This window comes from Glandiceps talaboti, chromosome 15, assembly GCF_964340395.1.
Source record: "Glandiceps talaboti chromosome 15, keGlaTala1.1, whole genome shotgun sequence".
Taxonomy (NCBI): Eukaryota; Metazoa; Hemichordata; class Enteropneusta; family Spengelidae; genus Glandiceps; species Glandiceps talaboti.
This window is the reverse complement of record NC_135563.1, coordinates 15,548,642-15,571,190: the sequence shown is the minus strand read 5'-3', so window position 1 is coordinate 15,571,190 and position 22,549 is coordinate 15,548,642. Positions and strand designations below refer to the sequence as shown.

Genomic DNA, 22,549 nt, shown 5'->3' with positions numbered 1-22,549 from the left:
TACAAAAATGGATTTTGGCAAAAGAATAGTAATATTCCAATACTATAGTACCATGTGCAAAAAATGTTAATCTGTGTACTTAGTGACCAAAATTTTCCTTTTGTAAAAATCACATCGGAATTTGCCTGAATATTTCTATTCATGGTATTAAGTACAACCTGGTTTATAAATTCAACTGTTTATTAACCATCCTCAACTGAAAGATTGGTCAGTTTTTGTGTCTACATTGGTGAAAGCCACAGCAAGATATGGAGATATGGAGTGTCAACAATGATGGATCTTTTGGTCTACAACCAATCAGACATCTACATTGTATATGGTGTATAGCCACAGCAAGATGTGGCGTAAACAACATGGATTTTTTGGCCTACAACCAAAGGATTCCATCAGTTTTAATGCTCCACATTGGTGTCGTAGCCACAGCAAAATGTGGAATGCTAAGAACAACACATTTTGCAATCTACAACCAAGCTAGACTGAACAACGATGAATTGTTCAGTCTACAAGCAACCATGCATATGTACATTTTCATCTCGTATTTCAAGACAAAGTACATTCAGCTAAAGATATGACTGGAACAGCCAGCATAATTATAATTACACAATGTATTTTTAGAAATACATTATCTGTACATACATATTTCATTTTAATCATAATTTATGGCAACGATTTATCAGCAGCAGTATTTTACATTTGCTGATATTTTAGTTGGATGCTTCTTTTAAGTCTTGAGGCGAAACAACAATGGAATCCGTTGCGTTGACTTTGTTTGTGGCAATCGAAGATGAGATAGTTGACATTTTAGTATGGTATTTCTTTCAGCTCTTCAGGCGATACAACAGTGGAATAAAATGTGTTGACTTTGTCAGTTTGTGGCTACTGTATCAGTCATTCCTGTTCTTGTTTTTTTCTGTACAAACAAAGACACCCCCCCCCCAGAAAGAGGAGTTTAAACAGATCAACAAAATGAAAACCTGTAACAGAAAGTACCCCAACCACAAAGTGCACCCTATTAAACCACAAAATATGTGTAGTCACCATGTATGACCTGTTGTAAACATTTAACAATACTATTTATATATACTCTACCTACATGTATGTATATATCTACTTCATTTATATCTGCTAAAAATAACTACCTATAATAAAACACACCATATGCTTTGCCCAGGTACCAGATTTTTTATTCAACTATTTATATCACATGACACTGAATACAGGTACACATGTATGATACATGTCTACAGTAGTTCCTATTAAATCTAAATTAGTAATTGTGAAGTTAACTGCATCATTATTAAACATTCTCTCTTTTATTTTTAAGACAAGTATATACAAATATAAGTAAATTAATAGAACTGACGACAATTTTGCAAATGTATATTCCTAAATTTAGAAATATGAAACTTACTACAGAATGTGGACAAAATTTAGGCTATATGCTCACTTCTTACTAAACCCCCCAATGCAGAAAAATTGGATGTTATGTAATATGACCTTAACTCACACATAAACACATCATTCTGTCAAGCAATAGTAGAAAGAAGGAAAGCAAGTGTACGGTCCATTTCATCGGCTGTATTTCAATTTCATTTCCAAGAGTCCAACTCAAAGACCATGCCATTTAACAGCCCAGCCAAATGGCCCAGGCCCAAGAACCCAGGCCAAACACTAAGCTAGCCCAACAGCACAGTACCAGAGCCCAACACAGGTTTTAAGACATGCACACTACCTGTGTCAGTTTCATAAAATGTTTCGCAAAACATCATGGACTAAGTCTTTCTTACATGTATTTCAATCAATGCGATTCAGCAAGTACATGACTATATGAGGGGCATTTCTTTAAATGAAATAGCGGGCAGTGAAAACTAGTGCCTCCTTCACGTAATGTCTTTATTTTTATCTTTTGAGTGAGTCATTGAACTTTTATCTAGAATGTGCTTTTGAGTATGACGCTACAGTGGCAATTGAGGTTTCCACTTACTAAGATAGACACACACTAATATTGTTGTTGTTTCATGCATGTGGTAAAATACACAAGTGGGTGATAGGGGTGGTACGAGACTCTAATCACCTAGTTATCAAGAAAGCCTAAACACTGGAAGTCCTTAAAATGTACAGTAGACTGCAAAATTATGGAAGTCTATGGAAGTCATGAGAAATGCCACCTTACTGTGAGTACAACTAAACTAACATTTATTCAAAAGCTTATTTCAACATGTCATAACAATAGATTTAGTTTGTGCTTGTATTAAAACTGAAACCTTGCCTGCCAGAATAGAAGCTTAATATCTAATTCCATGACTTTAACTTTTATAGTTTCACTATCGCCAGAAAGGGGTGGAAATCTAGTTCTAGATTATAGAAACAAGTATTAAATGTTAGGTTCTTTCTCAAATTATTTCTCAAGCTTTCAATATCAGCAACACTGACATAGTTCGATATATTTATTTCCCCACACATCATTTTAGAGTAAACCTTGTAGAAATCTTTTGGAATACAGATTCATTTGACCTGATTATAAATTCAACAAAATAATTATATTTCCTTCCAGATCAACAAGAGATCCACAAATTAATTTACTTTGTTCATTTTTCCTTCTTTATTTACTAATTTTTTAATTCATTTATTTTCCCTTATTGTTCGGTTATTTGTATACATCTAATGTTATATTTTAATACCAAATTCTTCGATTTTTTTTTTTTTCGAATTCATAGGCGTACAGTAGATAATAGTGAGTAGACACTAGGGGAAACTCTACACCATTCATTCCACTTGGCTAAATGCAATGACTGCATGTGAAATACAAGTCATCACTTTCAATCCTGCTTTGAAACGTTGCAGCTTTCAGGTTCATCAGTTTCATTCCAAAACTGATGATGTCCAAGTTAGGGACATCTCAAATTATCACGTAAGTCATTTGCGTCATATTTGTCATTTCTGTGTGAAAAACAATTATATAGTAGAGTTAACAGAATAAGTTGGTCCAGAACAAAAGAATGATCCCATGTAATCCTTACAGCTCCACTGATAAGATAACGCTAACGCAAGAACCTGGGACTGAAACTCTGACCTTTAACTGATGTTTTCAAATGTAATAATGGATAAACAGTAAATACACTAATACACAACATAAGCAATATAATGCGTTATTTGTACAAATGTAATGTTAGTCACTGACTAAAGGGGTAACATCAAAATTTTAATATTTTTTGGCATAATTTGTCATTGTAATGTAAATAATTACTTAAGCTAATACTTCTGTTTAACGCTATGGTTTGACAAGACTAGTGACCAGGAGATACACATATGTAGCATAGTATGTAGGCAAACTAAAATGAAGAGTTCAAAGGCATAATATTTGCATGCACAAAGAAACTATCATTAACATCAGGACTCTGTACATAAGTAAACTTGCATGATAACTAAATAGAATATATGCATTTTAAAAGAAATTGTAGTCAGACTAATTTTTGTCTTTTAGTACACTTGTATTGATTATTGCCATCAACTTAAAATATCATTTCAGTGATGAATAGCACCCAAATAATTTAATCAACTTTGAAATCTTGTAAAGAAGCCCTACTGAAGTGGACTTGTGATTAGCAGCTTTAGGCATTTCCTGCAAAGGTTTATGGGAAAATTCTTTGGTGATGACATCATGTTTACCACAATCTCTTTGTCTTCACACTTTCTGTATTTGTCAGAATTATGCCTGGCCAGGCTTTTCCTTGAAAATGTCACTCTTCAGGCTAAAAACAGTTGCCCACTAACCCAACAAATTTCACTCACTAAGCATACATGCAACAACCTGAGATGGTCCCTTTGCCATTTACACTGTCGTCAGCTAATCAACACTCCAGACTCTGAAATGACAGTCACATCGTCATCTCTTGTGACTATCTTTTTCTTGTGGGATTTACAGTCACTGAAGATGTTGTCTGCTTTTCCCTTCAGAGTTTCTATTAACCTTTCTAAACCTAAACAATAAACCTTAAGTACATCAGTGATTACTAAACAGTACGAGACAAGCTTAGCTGTGTCAAGTGATACAGACATAGATACATACTAGAAAATAACCTGTGGTTCACACCGGATATACATATTTTGTTAGGTAATAACTGGAATATGACATAACCACAACCTGAATAAGTCACAAATCACTTCATGTGAATAGCACTCGACTGGTATCATCGAAGGCAACAAACCCCACACATTTCATGTTGAACTGTTTTGTGAACATAATATTGCTGAAAAAAATTCCTAATCCATTCTGCCAAATTGAAAAATACCCCAGACAAAACTACCCACTTAGTATTAGAGATAGATAGAAATACGTTATTGCTATATGCATAAAATATTGCAATTTGATTATTTACGAGTGTTCACTAGAAAAAGATGCATAAAAAATAAGTACAGGTACATAGTCTATACTGTTATGAATTTCACAAAATTGTAGTCATGTCTTCACACTACTCACTCCCAGTGATGTACGTACAAGTCAAAAATATGCTGAAAAAGATGTTATTATTATCATATTATCATTAAATTTTAGCATATAAAATTAATACATTTCGGTTATTTTCATACAACCTACTACCAATTTGATATATACAACAGAAAGTTTCAAGATGAAAAAAAAATGTATTCACTATATTTTGGTGGGAAATTGCATGGTATGGAAGATTTAGTCTACAGTCTCATTGTCACTGGTTGTTTTAAGTTTCACATCATTCTACTTCCTGTAGTATGATCTGTCACAACTAGCTACTTGTAGAATATATATTTTGTATTTTCTTATGTTGTTACTGATAACAAACAAATAAATGAATTAATGGCATAATTTTCTTTCAAAGATTTACTTATTTGTCAGACGATAGTTAGACATTGTTGCAGTATTTATTTGTAACAATTATACAGAATTCATATTGCTATTGAACCCATTCACATCCACTGAATATCATCCCTATATAAAACTGATCCTTTTGTTTGTAACTATGCAGTGAATGATTTCTCCTCTCCGTTTCTCTTCAGTTGGCAAGAAATGATAATTATCTACAATTCTGGAACAGTATTCACCCCTACCCCTATCCCTTACCCCCATCCCTAACCTATCAACCCACTTCCCTTCAACCACACATGGCTCCTTTCCAATTTCTCCTCTGGTCTTTGATATCAAGGTACTTGATCAAAATGTATATCTATGAAGTGAGTGAGAATTCTCATTTAACTTGCTATTCTTCAAAACCCTTACAGTACATGTTGCATACTTGGCTTGAATTTCAATGAGCTTTGATAGGTTTACAAATGTAAATTAAATATATGAGGGGATCAAATGACTTGGGAGTAACAACCGTTACATATCGGGAATACTTCGCACAAAGAATAAAGCAATAATGGAATTTTCGTAAATCTTTGAAAATTAGAATGATGTTAACATGATTCTGTATAATTTATGAATAACACTGGATATTGTATATGTGCATGTACATATAGTCTGAAGCTACAAAATGTAGATTTCTCTGCACAGTGGAGGAAATGACATACACATCCACATATACATGCACACAGACAGACAGACAGACAGACAGACACACACACACACACACACACACACACACACACACACACACACACACACACACACACACACCATCCCATCCCAAGGGTTTAATGACATAATCTGAAATCTGAATTGCATACATTTAGTTTTATTCTTAAAGCAAAGGCTTTTTACTTCAAAGATAGAATTTACCATATATTACCCAAAATATCATACGCATTAGGAAAGGAAATCCAGTTTTCAACATTCCAATTTAAATGTTATACTAATAGTAGACACAAATACCAGCTGTAAACAGCATGATATGCAGGCAAGGATGTGAAACTTGACTATGAATATTATGAGGTTAGAAATCAGATAGTTATTTTGAAACCATTCTGTATAAATGTTAGCCTGTTTACTGCAATGTTGATATATCATTAGCTGGTCATACTCCTAGCCCTCAGAGAATACGGGGCTAGGAGGTAGGACCTGCTAACAATGTATCTCAACAATTCTCCTATTCTCTGAGGGCTACGAGGTACGACCAGACCAGCTAACAATATACATGTATCTCATCGACAGTGCAGTACTGGTAAACTGGCTATATAAATGTTCAACACATATCCTTCAATGCAGGAAGTAGGTGATATCACAACACCCAACAGTGTCTTTATCATAACACTGGTCTGTACAGATAAATATTATCTGCAGCTGTGACAACTAAATATCTCACACAGCTTTCATATCCTAATCATTTATAATATACTACTGTAGCAGAGATTATTTCCTCGTTTTCACCACTGTAAAAAATTCTCTACAACCACAAAGGCTCAAGTTGTATACGGCAATGCATGATCAATCATACAGATCATTCCTATCTCCTGACACAATATGTACAAAGTGTACAGTACGTTCTCAAGAGTTCATATCTCAAGCAGACACATATACATGTTGTATATTATGTCATGAAATATTTATTGTACATATGCGATTTTGTCAACAACATATGATAGAAGATATTATTGTTATTATAACTTATAAGTTATATTATATCATCGTTTATTCATGTACATGGAAAATTGAATATTCCAGGTCTTTACACAACACATGATTCACATATAACAGAAATCCGGGTAGAAATGATTGCCATGGGAATTTACATTACATGTTGTTGTCTATCAATGACATGTTGACTTATTCTGTTAGCAAAATGTACAATGTATGCACAATATGACAAAAATCATTGTCATATAAAGTTATCGTTGTCTACCATGACGACATATTGACTATTCTGTTAACAAAACATTATACACAACACGGCAGAATTACAAATGTAAATTATCGTCATAAGTTACACTATATCGCTGTCTATGGCAAACTGAGTATGAGAACGCACGATGCAGAAAATATCAGAAATTATTGCCATTCGTTTAATACACTACATGTTTATAGCCGTCTATCTATGGCAAGTTGACTAGTCTGTTTCCAATGACTGCACAAGGACATGCCCTCATGAAGACACTACACATAAATACATGTATTCTGTGAAACACTGAAAACGGGGGTTTATTTCCACAAATATTGCCAATATCACGTGCAAACTTGAAATTCCAGTACATTATTCATAAATTACCTAATAAATTTGCTAAAAACGGGTTGAAAATGGTCAAATAAGCGATAGAAAGCTTATATGCAAATGAGTGCAATATGCAAATATACACTGAGGTCAAAAGTTCAAATTGTTATGGCGTCCCCATTTGCAAGTTTAATCTGTTGTACTGGCTGTCATGAAACCATACATCACATCAAAGGGAACACATCAAACACATTGTATATCAATTTTCCCCATAAAACACATTATTTTTCTCTCAGATGTCATAAATTTCTTCTGAAGACATAAAACACCATGCTTATATGCATCACATTGTATATAACGCAACCCTTGGGGTGAATACACAAAATGGATGTTTTCAATATGACCACACATCTAAAGTTACAAATTACCATTACGTCTGGCATCACTTTTTAAATTTGAACAGCATTCTGGGGGGAGGGGTTGACATTTTCTTCTTGAAAACTGACTATTTATCTTGCCTTTGTAGGTAACAATTTTTGGATATTACAATCCCATTAAATTATTTATGAAAGTGACAGAATATACAGTCTAGAAGTCAATTCATGTTGAAGGCAGCATTAATTTCATTTCAGTTAGGTTCAATTTACAATTACGTTTTTTTCCTAGGCATTTCTGAGTCTAATTTACATTTTCCCCCATGACTTTCAAAGACCTCACAGGCACATGTGAACCAAATATGGATTAATAAGAAGAACAAAAATACAGCAAAAAATTGCTTTTATGACAGAAAATGTAGTTGCCGTGGATTTACCACCAAGTTGTCAGAACAACACATACAACTCCAAATACATCTGGATTGCATACTGTGAGCGTACATCTTTCAGCTTTCAACTTATTTTAGCTTGTTCGCTTGAAACAATCTTTGCGCCAAAATAAATCACCATGAAAATGGAATCTCGTTCACTGGTAAATTCTGAGTAACTATGAGTAATAAAGGCAAATTTATTTAGTGTAAATCAAAGCATCACTTACTGTGGCTATAAATACACCGGTCAAAAAAAAATTATGAATCAAAATAAAGTTGAATCAAAATCTGAAAAATTGTATTCTCATTAAAAAAAAATTTGGGTGCCTAAATAAATACAATCTGAGTATTTAATTACAGCACGTGATAAGAGTGGAATATAACATATGTTGTGAGTTATTTACATGAAATGTGATCTCTCGCTAGGGTTAATTTACATTAGTCTGTGTCATGAATATTTCCTCACAACCAAGGAACAACATATGGTCATATGTAACTAGATATTCAACTCATTATTTTAAATATGATGAAAATAATCCACAAACCTACCCTTTTTTTTTCACTTTTTTTTGTAATATGATATATTTCATATTCGAATTTCTTAAACTGATTCAAAATTTCATGGAATAATCCACAAACCTATCCTTTTTTTCATGTTTTTTTTGTAATATAACATCTCATATTCGTATTTCTTAAACTGATTCACAATTTCACGTAGGGACAGGACAGGGCTATACATGCAGTTGGCTTTTTGACATAATTTACAACAGACTGTTATACAAATGTAATTGTCCAGGAAAGAAAGTTACTAATTTACAAATTTACATGACGACAGAATCAATTTGCTGACCCTGTATCTATATTTCTCATCTAGCAATAATTGTCATTAGGATGTATTAATACTAATTTATATACTGTATTCAGTTGCTGAAACACCCACGTTCATTGTCACAAAATATGTGACTATAGGATAGGTGCAATTAGGCCTTACAGCGACCACAAGTGAAAGGACAAAGTTGAAGTATTAATACAAGTTAGTCTGGATGCCAAAGTGGTCTCTGAAAACCATCAATGTGGTCTCTAAATTGTAACCATCTAGGGACTAGACTAATACCAATTTAAAGGCCTATGTTTTAATCCCAGGTCACTGGATTAGAGTTATCTTTAAGGATTACAATATAATCATTCTTTTGTTGTTGACCTGCTTTTTCTAAAACTCTACCAACAACAGATTTTCAAGGCTAGATTTTAATCCTAATCTGAAACTGAACTTCAGATAATTGATCAACAGATCAAAAAACTCTCTACTGCAATGTGAAACAATGTACAAATAAATGATCAAAATGTCAAAAGAATTATGTATTAGAAAAATTTTAATGCTTAAAGGCCCAACATTTAATCCTTGGTTTTACATTAATGCTATCTTATCAGTGTAGTCATAAGGATTACATAGGATTATTCTTCTGTTCTAGACCAACATTTTCTATAGCTCTGTCACACAACTGTTTTTCATACCTTAATCTTACTTCCAAACTGAACTTTTAAAATCTTAATAATTCTACATGCAATATCATGAGTGGCAAGAAATTGAAATAATCAAAAATACACAGCCGGGTACATAGCAAAGGTTGGGATAATACTCCATAAAGTTTGAGTAAATGGGACATATGTAAACAACTTTTAAGAAGTATTTTCCTAGCCTACAGGAGCCCATGTTTTACTACTACTACTACACAGGTGATTTCAGATACAGGAAAGAACAGGGTTAGTATCTTCAGGACATACTGCAATGTAGTTAAAAATACAGATACATGTAAACCTACAACAGATCACACTTCACTTATTCAGTCATGCTGTTGTTGAACTCATCAAGATCACAATCCAATTGTTAATCTATCAAATTGATGAATGGGGAGGTATGACTTACAGGTATGTAGACATTCTGTAATTGTGGTGGCATCGATCAAATATCCTTTACAAATAGCACACGTGATCTGGGCATTTACATCCACAAGTTTGATCCTGCGTTCCATCTATAAATAGAAAGGTACAAGAAAAGGTTAGTTTAGTGATTGTCATGTTTCTAGACTCCTAATAACAGAGAAAACTACAAAATCAACCCCAATATCAGAGAGTAATAACATAGTCAACCCCTAATAACAGAGTGAGTACCACAAAGTCAACCCCTAATATCAGAGAGTAATACCATAGACAAGTCTACAAAGTTTTCCATGTCTTTGTAATGTTTTAGTTAAGGCTTAGGAACCCCAGTAACTACATGTACGTACGTTATAACTCTGAGACCTTGTCGTACTCACAAATCACAGGCCACTATTTAATAAACCATTTTGGATTAAACATTACAATCTGGCCTAATAGCCAAGTCTCTAGGCTACCTAGACTAGATATTGAATCACCTGTTGGTAAGTATACACATGTACAGATGTAGCAGAACACATAGTACATTGTTTGGTGCAATATATCCAATCAAATTGATTTTGGGTCCACACCCAAAAATCAGCACCTTCAATGAATCAAGATTTCAACTTAATACTACTTGGTGATAAAATAGATATATACATAAACATATGCCTATACTTGATATACATATATATATATACAATGTATGTATGTGGTCTGATTGAAAAAGACAATAGCACAGTTACAGGTAGGGCAGGTTTAACACTAATAACAGCAAAAGATTAACTGATGTACATACTTAACCCTAAACTGTATATAAGGATTGTCTTGACAAAAATACAGCTACATGTAACTATAACCTCATTTGTATATTAATACATGTATATTTACACATGTATGTATCTTTCAAGACATACCATTATTTTCGGTGTTTGATTCAAACTTTCAGCCTCTGGTCCCCATTAATAGAGGAACAAAAACATGGACATGTAGTCTGCCACAAGTCAGCTGCAGTGATAGACTGTAAGTTACATGTACACAACCGGCCCATGTTGTTCAGCCCGACTGTACTAATCTACCCAATATCCTGCACAAGTCAACCAGATTGGGTTGCAGCCAATCAAACATCGTTATGTTCTAAACAGGTATCAAACTGACCATGATGTTAGCCTTTCAATGCTGATGTATGAGACCAACCATCTAATTTTATGTCAACAGTAAACATACCTTTCCAGTCAAAGTCTGGTATTTTATCAAGTACACACAACTAACAAGTATCACCATACATGTACATGTAACAACAATTACTCTTAACATCAGAAGCAGAAACTATTCTGACTATTTGAATTTTAATCTACATAATAACCTCTCTGAACTTCTAATCACAAGTTCAAGGAGTGGCCTAAATGTTTTGATCTAGCAGGTACAGTTCCACAGAATAGTACAAACGTGAGTGCTGGCTGATAGCGTGGCACAAATGTCAGTATCTTACAAACTACTGCAGTGACAGTAACTTCTATAAAACAGTAGACTACAGCCTAGAGGCAAAAGTTTAGCTGGGAGTTCTTTCAGACATAAAATGGTATTGTTAAAGCTACTATCCTTCAAATCAACAGGGTGCCTAGTAATTTTAATTTGAAATATGATACTGAAGGCTGGAAATCAAAAGAGTTGAATAAAGCCAACGTGAATAGAACTTTCCATGTAGTCCAATCAAACACATCATTATTCTCGTCAAATCACTGGTATGAATTCTGCATATCATTGTACCATTTCTATCAATTAGAATTAATGTATTCATACATTTACATATTGATGCAAACTCATCTATATAGGTGACTATCAACAAAGACATAAACTTTATAGACACTACACACAATTGATGAAAGCAAAACCCACGTTCAAACCAGACTGGTGAACAAGTCCACAGGTGTGGACGAAAGCTACAGTTTTGCTTTCATTTATATCAATTGTGTGTTGTGTCTCAAATGCCTCAAACGTTTTTAAATGTCTATGTTGATACAAACACAATTTGCATATTATTATAGGTGTTGTTCAACCATGTCACATTGTGTGTACATTGATCAGATAATCAGTTACACATGTGATAGTAGCTGCCATTTAAAAAAGCTAAAGGAAGATTATACTGAATCGGAACCTTGTGTTTTTATTGGAAAACAGAACGAGATGGATTCTAGGATATTACCTTTGAAAAAATATATCCTATAGAAACCAGACAGGAATAAATCCTCTACCAAGCAGAGAACCTTCACTGGTTGATGTTTACTAGAAGTACACAATGTGTACATCCTCTCAAGACAGTGTTGAATGATTAGACTGTACAATGTAGGAAACAGACATGTTGTTCAGCCTATCAGGCTTGTGGAGTGATTAGATAATATCCTGGCAGGACACATCATATCTTACTGCCTCTGTCAAGATCGGCTTAAAGTTAAGTCGTGTGGAGATTTAGATTATTGTCCCTCCCCACTACGAGAAGTATTCTAGACAAAATCACTACACAACTCTAGGCTAAGTCAATATCAACCATACATTTGTTGTACCCTCTATCAGTTTACTGTCATATACCCCTATGGGTACCCATTAAGGTTTTAATTTTATACAATCTGTTACATGAAGCTTGTGACTAACGTCATGTGACAAATGGCTTGTTTTGAGATTTCTATGGGCATTAATTTAAATCAAATCCATCTTTTCAATTTTCATTTCTCCTGGGGCTACAAGTAAATCTGATCTTTTTTTTTTCTTTTCAATACCTCACATCTGTTCATTAAAATCACAGTATGCAATGATGGATCTACTATTAACACTACAGTTTCACAGGGAGAGGAAGGGAAAGGAAGCTAGAGGGAAGGAGGGGGGGGAAGAGAGGGGGAGGGAGACAGAGACAGACAGACAGACAGACAGACAGACAGACAGACAGACAGACAGACAGACAGACAGACAGACAGACAGGCAGGGAAGATACAAACAGAAAACTAGACATACAGACATAAATGTACATGCATACACATACAAATGTACACACACACACACACACACACACACACACACACATACACAAACAGTCTCACACATATCTTTCACCCGACTGTTCATAAGTTACACATGTTATTTCTCACACTGATAGCAAATACTTATTAATTTTGTAAACAGTGAAAGTAAACCATTATCAATATAAGTAAACATACACATGGCAACAATAAAAGTCTGTACAATATCAAAGTCACCAGTAATTACAAACGCAAATTTAAAACATCAAAACATTATTCTTTATTACATTCACAGTCACCAAAGCCTGCAATTTCATGTAAATACAGCCTATAAATTACGAATTCATAATGCCACTTTGCTCAGTGCTCACATGGCAACATGTACATATCCATGTCAACAGCTGTATCCTGCCATTACACTAAATCCTATATTAATCACGTCACCCATGCTTCCCCAAAATGATAATGAGGTTCCATACAATGGTGGAAAAGCAGCATACGTGTATTATCCATAACAAATACCCATCAAATACAAATGTAACTATATCATAATTTTTGTACATTTATAAATTAAATTACAGTCATGTGGTATGCCCCTTCACTGCCTCTTCATGGTCATTTATCAAACAAAATATATTGAAATACTACCGATAGCCAACCAGACTTGTTGTAATTCTCTGGAGAGACTGGCTTGATTCTTTGTAACACACTACTAACGACCATGATGCTATAATTACCACTTTACTGTATTATGAGTACAATGAGTTAACATGATTAGATGGGGACGGATTACTGTGAGTCTGCATTGTAGGTGGAATGCACAGGACTGGTATGCATCACAGAATGTCAGCTGCTACATGTACATGTATTAGTATATGTAACGACAGCACAAAATTAATGTACACCATGAACTTGATAACAGATAGAATGTACATGTGCACAAATTACAAATTAAGATGACCAGAATGGCTAGGCCTGCCTGAATGTTAAATGACTATTAATGAAGGTATAGACTGCAAGATATGTCTTGTTGTTTGGCCCTGGGTATTAGAAGTGATAGCTGATAGCGTGGTACAACACATGGTATTTTACAGATTGGTAAGACATTACTGACAATACGTATATTGAGATGAGTTCATAATTTTTGAAATAAGGAATGAATATCTTTCTAAACACCTCTTGTTCAATCATACTTTCATTTTCTCCCTTGTTGTTCACCCCACCCCTCTTTTGTTGGTCATCCCTTCATCTCCATCCCTTGCCTTTCTCTCTCAGCACTTATTCACAAGCTCCCTCTCTTAATAGCAATTTTCATCGTGATATTCAATAAAGGAACATATATTTTCACTCCCACTGTAACCTGGGTCAAAACTGTACCATTTCTGTTCTGTTTGATAGATGTCATCAACTTTTTGATAGTACATGTACATGTATTGTATACTCATAATTATTAACAATACTGCTAATGTGCAAGATTCTTTTTTGCAATAATGCTTACATTTATAAACCCCACCCCACTTCCTGCCTTTGAGCACAGCCTGGGAGGGGGGGGGGCAACATATAGGAATGACCCATATCAATCTGTCTGTGCACCCATAGAGTATCACATCTCACACCCACTATTCAATTTCATCTGAACCTAGCACAAATGTCAAACACATAGGAACTAGACTTTATCAAATAGTGATGTCACTCCATCCTCAACAGCCTTGTTCTTACCCTTGTGAAAGGGGTTAGCTGATGTTCGAGGGCCCCTACATTGCATACCTTACAGATTGATAGTAAAACATGTGCAAGTCATTTCATATTCTGTGACCATATTTTTGGAAGACTGAACTGGCAATTTTTGGTTTAATTTCCACTAGCCTAGTTAAGTTTCATCATCAGACACCTGAAATATCATTTGGGGCATGATTTCCATAGATCTAGGAGAATAATGAGACTTTATTCCCACATGACATACACACATTATATTAAAAGTGTAACATCATACTATGGGTCAAACATGATATATCTCATAGCTCTCCAAATAGATTACCATGATTGCCTAGAACAATTTATTAAAACATGCCTTCCTCATCAACTACCAACAGACAAGATGTTAGTTATCCTGTTAATATACTTAACAATGACAGGGGAAAACCTTAAAATCTTCAAATGAATTTGTAAAGGAGATTCATACATATTTATGTATATATATTTATCTTGAGAATTACTAAGTTATAGACTATTCCTCTCATCTATCTTGACCTGGCAATTACTGTTCATAAATGTTTATTTCAAGTATGGTAAAGAGCAAACTGATTAAAATCTGACGCAGTAAATAGGCTTCATTTCTTTATTTACCTGTTTCCTTCATTTGCTGTTGTTCGATTTTGTAGTTTGGGTGTAAGTGCCTTTATTTTTGTGCAGAAGGCACTGACAAAATTAAATACATAAAACAACAATAAACAAAGAAAACTGAGGTAAATAAAGAATCGAGAGCGTATTCACTACATCAGATTTTAATCCGAATGGGTACAGAATAGAAGAGTTGTGTATGCTTCTATTTGCTCAATTGATTTAAATCCTGTTTTTCTCAACTTGTAGATTTTTTGTACAAACAATCCCCTCCCCCTCTCTACCCCCCCCCCCCTGTAGAATTAAGATGAAACTGTGAGTACATGTACATGTACATTGTATGATATGAAAAGAGAAATTCGACATCGAAAATGACAGAAATTCTGGAATGAAATTTAAATCTACTAAAAAAATTCAACTTCAACTGATTTCACTATAATCACAAATAGATTCAATCTACAGTTATGGTTGAGAAATAAATCGCAAAATACTCCACCCTTCCACTGCAATTTGAAATTCACGCAGAGCAATGATTCTCATTTCCTTTGATTGCTTGAAACCCATTGGTGATGAATTACCTACCAACCATCTACAAATTATTCACCTCATCGGCATGATAACAACCACTATTACATACATCAATTTTTACATCAATATTTTTTCATCATAATTCAATTCATATTTCATATATTCACATTTATTCGACAAAAAAATTAACTAGAGCTTCCCTAGGTACCTGCATATGTGTGAGTTCCATACTTGGTAGAGATGTAAAATATATGAATTTAATATTAAACAAGATGTTAAACATTTATGTCCACTGTACATGAACAAGTAATATTCTGAACTACAAACAAGAATTTGTGACAAAAACTGAACAATACCATATTCATTGAAATTAAAATGAATAAGAATTTGTGACACTGAACGATACCGTATTAATGTGGATATAGACAAGAATTTGTGTCAAGAATATTGAACTGCATGTATAGTATATTCACTGATCTTGAAATTAACAAAATTTTGGGCTGAACATTGAACTATACCATCTTGTCCATTTCAATATCAATAAATAATTTACTGATATTTGAAATGGACAAGAATTTGTGTCAAACATTGAACTATACCGAAATCATTTATTTTGAAATTGGACAAACTATGTACATGAATATGTACATGTATACCATACTCATGTTGAAATGGACAAGATTTTTTGTAGAGAACACTGAACTATACCATATTTATTGATATTGAAATGGACAAGAATTTGTATCAAACATTGAATAACAACATATTCATGTAGAAATGGACACGAATACACATATGTACATTGTAAATGCTACAAATGTACGTTTGGGCACACAGGATTATTAAATCCTATATGATCATAGATTTCAGAGGGTATATATAATAGATAAGTGGGATAACAGATCTGATGTCTTCTCCACGAATATCATTTATTTTGAGTAATAATATACTCAAAATAGCGCACTTACAGAAGAACCTAAATTCAGCACAATGGAAGTCCATATCTGAATATCACACCTTGTCAAACATCATGGATGATGTACAGTCATAGTACCATACATAAAATTACAAAACAGGAAACTCTAGGCAATATGTCTTCATTACTACATGTACATGTACAATGTATGCAGGTGTCCTATCCCTGATGAAAGAAACTTCAATTACCACAATGTAATTTTCTTTCACACAAGTATATAAGTCTTCATTTTATATGCTGTACAACTCCAGTACAACATATAGCCTCAAACTTGTGTCAATTCTAAGACTTGCTACGGTTATAAAGACAGCATGAATTCCAAACTCTACTATTAATAGCGTGGCAACTACAGCTGCAGACAGAGAAAAGCTGACTTTTAGAGAATCGTACATGTAAAAGGATTTATTGCCTAGAGGGTAAACCACATCATTTAATGTCCTAGGAGACTGCAGTGGCTACTGTCACTGTCAATGTACAGCATTTCCTGTGCATCTCTCCTTTTTCGTACACAAAGCATGCTTGGAGAGAATACATCTACATGTACAAATGCATGTATTATTCGTGTGTGTTGTCTACAGGAAAACCAATTAATTTCACTACCTGCCAAAGTATTCGCTATCCTTTATTCAAATTCTATGTATCACTCTTCATAACCAGCTATCCATTCTTTCTAAGCTGTTTTTATTTCAACTGCATTTTTTTTACAACTTGCCCATTATCAAAATCATTACGTGTTCAAGCCTTCCTGAAGTCATTTGACAATTCAACATCAATTGAGCAGTATACAACAACAGCTGATGAAGGCAAGCCGAGTGATTACGCCAGAATATATACACCGTAAAGAAATAACACTTTTTGAGTTAAGAATTATTAAACGTGAGATTTTCTTCTTCTTTTTTTTCAAACAGCTGTCTGTATTTGCAGTAATTATGCATCTAATTGGGAAGACTTTACCCAAAGGGAGCACAACCTACAGTACATTTATTTTCATGTTTGACAATTACATGACATAGAGTATGCTAGTCACTTGTGCTTCTTTGGACAGATTTCCCTATAGATGTAGATACAAGAATTAACATGGGGTTGTTTGTGAGTTGTGAATGGATAGATATTTTTACACGCACATACATGCACGTACATGTACACATGCACACACACCCCCCCACACACACACACATAAATACCCACACATACCCACACCCACACATACACACACACACACACACACACACACACACACACACACACACACACACACACACACACACACACACACACACACACACACACACACACACACACCTGTACCTCAACCACACCCCCATCCCCGCAGCCCATCCCCAGGGATAAGGAGTTCATTTGAAAGGGTGTACCTGAAACTGCACAATGCTTCCTTTTGACACAAATATATGTATCTACATTAATAGCTTGCCGATATGTCACTGGATCTGTGTTGTCTGGTGCTATATCCTACACTGAATCTAAAGATCTCTCTTTAACAAGAATTGATACCACATATGATCTAGACTACTGGATGTATGACTTTACAAGCATTTGTTCCACTGGCAGGAAGTATCACTAGTCTGCAATTCAGTCTTGTTGGGGAGTTTTACTCTGACCTTTCCCTTACCTGGTACAGTCACAGTGGTACATGTAGGTAGCTGGGAAAGGGTAGAGCACTCCCCCAGCAAGACTGGAATCTTGACTAAACGATCACTAGCAAAGACAAGCTACTACTTTGAATATTTAAAGTCCATATCAATAATAATCTCCTCTTACAAAAGAAAGCATTCATTATTTCTAACCTTGAAAGATTAGAACTCCAAAAGATCAACAAATAGTTTGTCATCATTCCATGATTCAGACTAAATCTACATGACCTTGTGGGTACCCTTCTAATTTGTTGTAGACAAAATAAACTATTGTAACAGTCTCACAGTTTACTTCTTTTAGTTTTTATCAGTCAACATATTTTCAATCCTTGCTTGTGAAATCAACTGTGGTCAATAAAGGGTGATTGTTATCAAGTTAATCCTATAGGCATTTTTGATGAGTGAGAAATGTTTATATCTCTTTCTGCTCAGTATACCATGCCACTAAGAGTGCAATAATAATGTGCAGTGGCTTCCTCGCTTTTGAAAAGAGATACATGTATTTGTAGTTCGGATGGCAATGTGGTATCAAATCATCTCTAACCCCAAAAGATCTTAAGATTCAAACCCCAAGGACAGCCTCTAGGCTAACGATTCAAAGCCATGGATAGCATCTAAACAGCCTAACATGTTAATAAATATAAAAAGCCAAATCTATATATGCACTGTAACTCTGAAAACATACAGTCACAAATTTTGCACTTTCCAAATTCCTAAATTCGGGTCCTGGGCAGGTATACAAGAAGTCTATAAAGCCAATGATTTGCCATTTATACTGACCTGCCATTTATACTGGCATCGGCTATCCATGGCTTTGAATCTGATGATATCCTTCATCTCAGCTTCCCATTTCATCTAGACGTGGTGAAGGATATCGTCAGATTCAAAGCCACAGATAGCCTCTAGACTAGTACAGCATCTGTCAACCATCAAATTCCTAGTCTAGTGTGCACTTTGCATCAATCTCAAGATCTTTCTTTTTATAGGAGATGATTCAATATGGCCTCTACAAATGTACCTTCTGTCTAGACTATCAGTTTCCTTTCATATATATAGTGTTGACTTTTGAATTTAATTACAACAGCATCTCTTTTTGCAATGTGTATTCATGATAAACCTCTAATTTCAACTACTTCCAGCTGACATGTTTTGTTTAGTTTCCATATCACTGAATAAACCAGGTGATTCTGCAATGTAATTGTCACAATTAAACATGTTGAACATGTCTTACATGATCAACTGTAGACAAACATTGTAGAACTCCATGCAGCTTGGAAGGGCAATATTCTAAAGATTACATTTGATGGGAACCTAACCCACTCTTTTTACTACCATTATACAAATGACTGGTCAGTGAATTGTCAAAAAAAAAACTACTATTCAAGCAGTAGTATACTAGTAAAGTGTACATTGTTATGTACCTACATGTACGTGAATAAAATGAAAAAAGGTTGTGTGGACAGATATAACCACTAGATATTTGTACCTGTCTTTGAGTATTATGTTTTACCATATAGCAGCACAACACAACACAATGCAACACAACGCAACAAAGTGCAACACAATGCAACATAGTGCAATACAATACAATACAACACAACAAACATTAATGTCCGAGTTCTCTCATTCATGTACATGTAGTGTGCCCTCTAATGATAGCCAAATTTTGTTGTTGTGGGTTTATAGTATGACAAAAACTGGCATTTCATGTGCGTCACCACATAGTAAGAGATAGGGGAACACAAAATGTTGGTGCCTCACTAGAAATTGTGTGTCAGTGGCATGTCAAATTGGCTTAGAGGACACACTGGAACATGTCCATGTATTGTAAGAAATGATTACAATTCACAGTTTATTACTACAATGTACATGTAGTCTAACACTACCATGATCTTTTAATGATATCCAATATCATTAATTTCTCATCTCACTCAGTAGGATCTACATGTACATCTAGTTTTTCACTTAGATTCACAGTAAATGGTTGTCTAATTCATGTAGATATAGGAAATTATTGAAATTCACACTTTACATAATGCACTAAAACTGGACACAATTCCTCACACTGGCAGTTAATACTTCTCCTGTATCACTCTAAGTAGACAGTTCACAACTGCATGTAAATTAACTAGAGTGAATGGACCATAGAGAACTAACTGCATGGGTCATATATTTTCATGTACACTGCAATTGTGAAAATAACCTTGGAGTAAATGACTAACTTTACAATTCAGTCAGTCTATTAGCCTGCAACTTCATGCTACTCTATTTAGCAAATGAAATGTCCTGTGGTGAGAATGGATTTGTAGCCTTGAAATTTGTCTTGGTGTTACTATCTCAGGAAGTTCTCTACACCTAGCTTCTTTACTCCAAGATGAATCTCTGGGCTCGTTTTGAGGCATAAAAGACACTGTCATTATACAGAACACATACATGTAACACACATTTTGATTTTAAAATTTCAGATCTTACATTCGTACTTTATCACAAAATTTGAACTTACATGTGGATCCATGGTCCTATGCTAACATGGGGAATCCAGATGGAACACAATATCTGAAAAGATAAAATATACAAGATAGGTGAGAAATTATATAGTTTTATGGGCAATGACAAATAAAGTTGATTATTTTTCAAATATCAAAATATATTTACTGAAATGCAACATACAACAGACATGATGTAGTAATGTCAATATTCACTCAAATATGGTACTAGGAATGTGGTATCTTACACACTATTAACATAGAGTACGAATGTCATATCTTACAGACTAGCAGTGTAGAAAATGACTGCTAAGAAACTCAGGTGGACTACACTGATGGTCGAGTCTGTACCCCACAGAGGTATTTATGAGAAACCTGTCTTGACTTCCATAGGATGTGGAAAAAGAAACATAGTCATCAAATTAATGAGGTTGACCACATAGGAAATTATAGTAAGCTATGTACATACAGGGTGAAATGTCACTTGACATGTATATACTTGTACATTTAGCTTTCTTTCCTGAGTTTGAAGAACAAACAAAGACCAGTCCTCCATACAGAGAATGCACTCCAGGACAGCACTAACTTTAGGAATTACAAAAACAATGTATAGCAGAGTTCAATACAAAGAATAACATCTTGGTTCTCAATACAATTCAAATTAAATTCTTTCATTACATGTAATTCAATCACATGGAAACTGTTTTTCCTGCTGTTATCGCCCCTTTGTTGTTTGTACCCATTATTGCTATATACCTATCAGTATTTGTACTACTTTGTGTGCGTGTCTGTCTGTGTGTGTGTGTGTGTGTGTGTGTGTGTGTGTGTGTGTGTGTGTGTGTGTGTGTGTGTGTGTGTGTGTGTGTGTGGTGTTTGTGCTTATACATTTGTATATCTGGTACATTTTGTACATGTATGTGTTATATCATAGACCCTCCAGCAACGTTGGTGGTGGGTCTATGATTATGTATACATGTATATGTACATGTAGTTCGAACTTTGCTTTTCAGACCTCAGATATATTAGACTATAATGTTTCTTTTTTATTGAGAAAAAAATACTGTAAAAAAAATACTGTGATAATAAAGTTGAGTTTATCCCTGTATTCATTATAAAAGCTGTACTAGATACAAATATAACATTTTTTAAAAACTGTACTGCAAGAAATAAAGACTTCATCATAACATCGTCACCAGTCGGGTAAACACATTTGTATTTGTGTAGCAGTACACATGTTGAACATAAACCCTACTGAACTGATTTTTGAGTTCAGACCCCAAAATCAGCACCCTAATGTGATTATGGTTTCAATTTGTCGCTATACTTCTGGATACAATCAACCTCTAGCATGTATACAATGTCTACTAGAATAATTGGCATTTTCAGTGGGGATGTTAAATGTCTGATGAAAAAAATAATCCTCAATTTACAGCTAGTAAAGTTCTAAGTACATTCCAACCAAATGTTTCTGAAATGCACTTCAAAATTCCAGATGTGGTCTACGACTACAATTGGTCAAATTTGAAAATGTTAAAATTTCAAAGATTTTATTATGAATTTAATCACTCAGTTGAGTTCATGATACTCATATTCCTTTTCTAATACCCATGTATGGAATACACATTTCAATAATTCATATCACATATCTTTCTCTCATCTCTAACAGCTGTACTACTGTACAGAACCCATTTTTTTGTATAGTTTGAC

The 22,549-nt window shown here is 34.4% G+C and overlaps 1 protein-coding gene across 1 annotated transcript in view; it reads right to left on the bottom strand.

Annotated features, from left to right (window-relative positions):
• Positions 1–22,549, bottom strand: part of LOC144446734 (polycomb group RING finger protein 3-like) — a 66,171-nt gene that overhangs the window by 16,978 nt on the left and 26,644 nt on the right. Inside the window, exons 2-3 of the mRNA XM_078136555.1 lie at positions 20,860–20,912; positions 9,854–9,959 (exon numbers count right to left, since the gene is read on the bottom strand). Of these exons, the coding sequence (XP_077992681.1) occupies positions 9,854–9,959; positions 20,860–20,871 (118 nt within the window). The 5' untranslated portion in view covers positions 20,872–20,912. The remainder of the gene's footprint in view (positions 1–9,853; positions 9,960–20,859; positions 20,913–22,549) is intronic.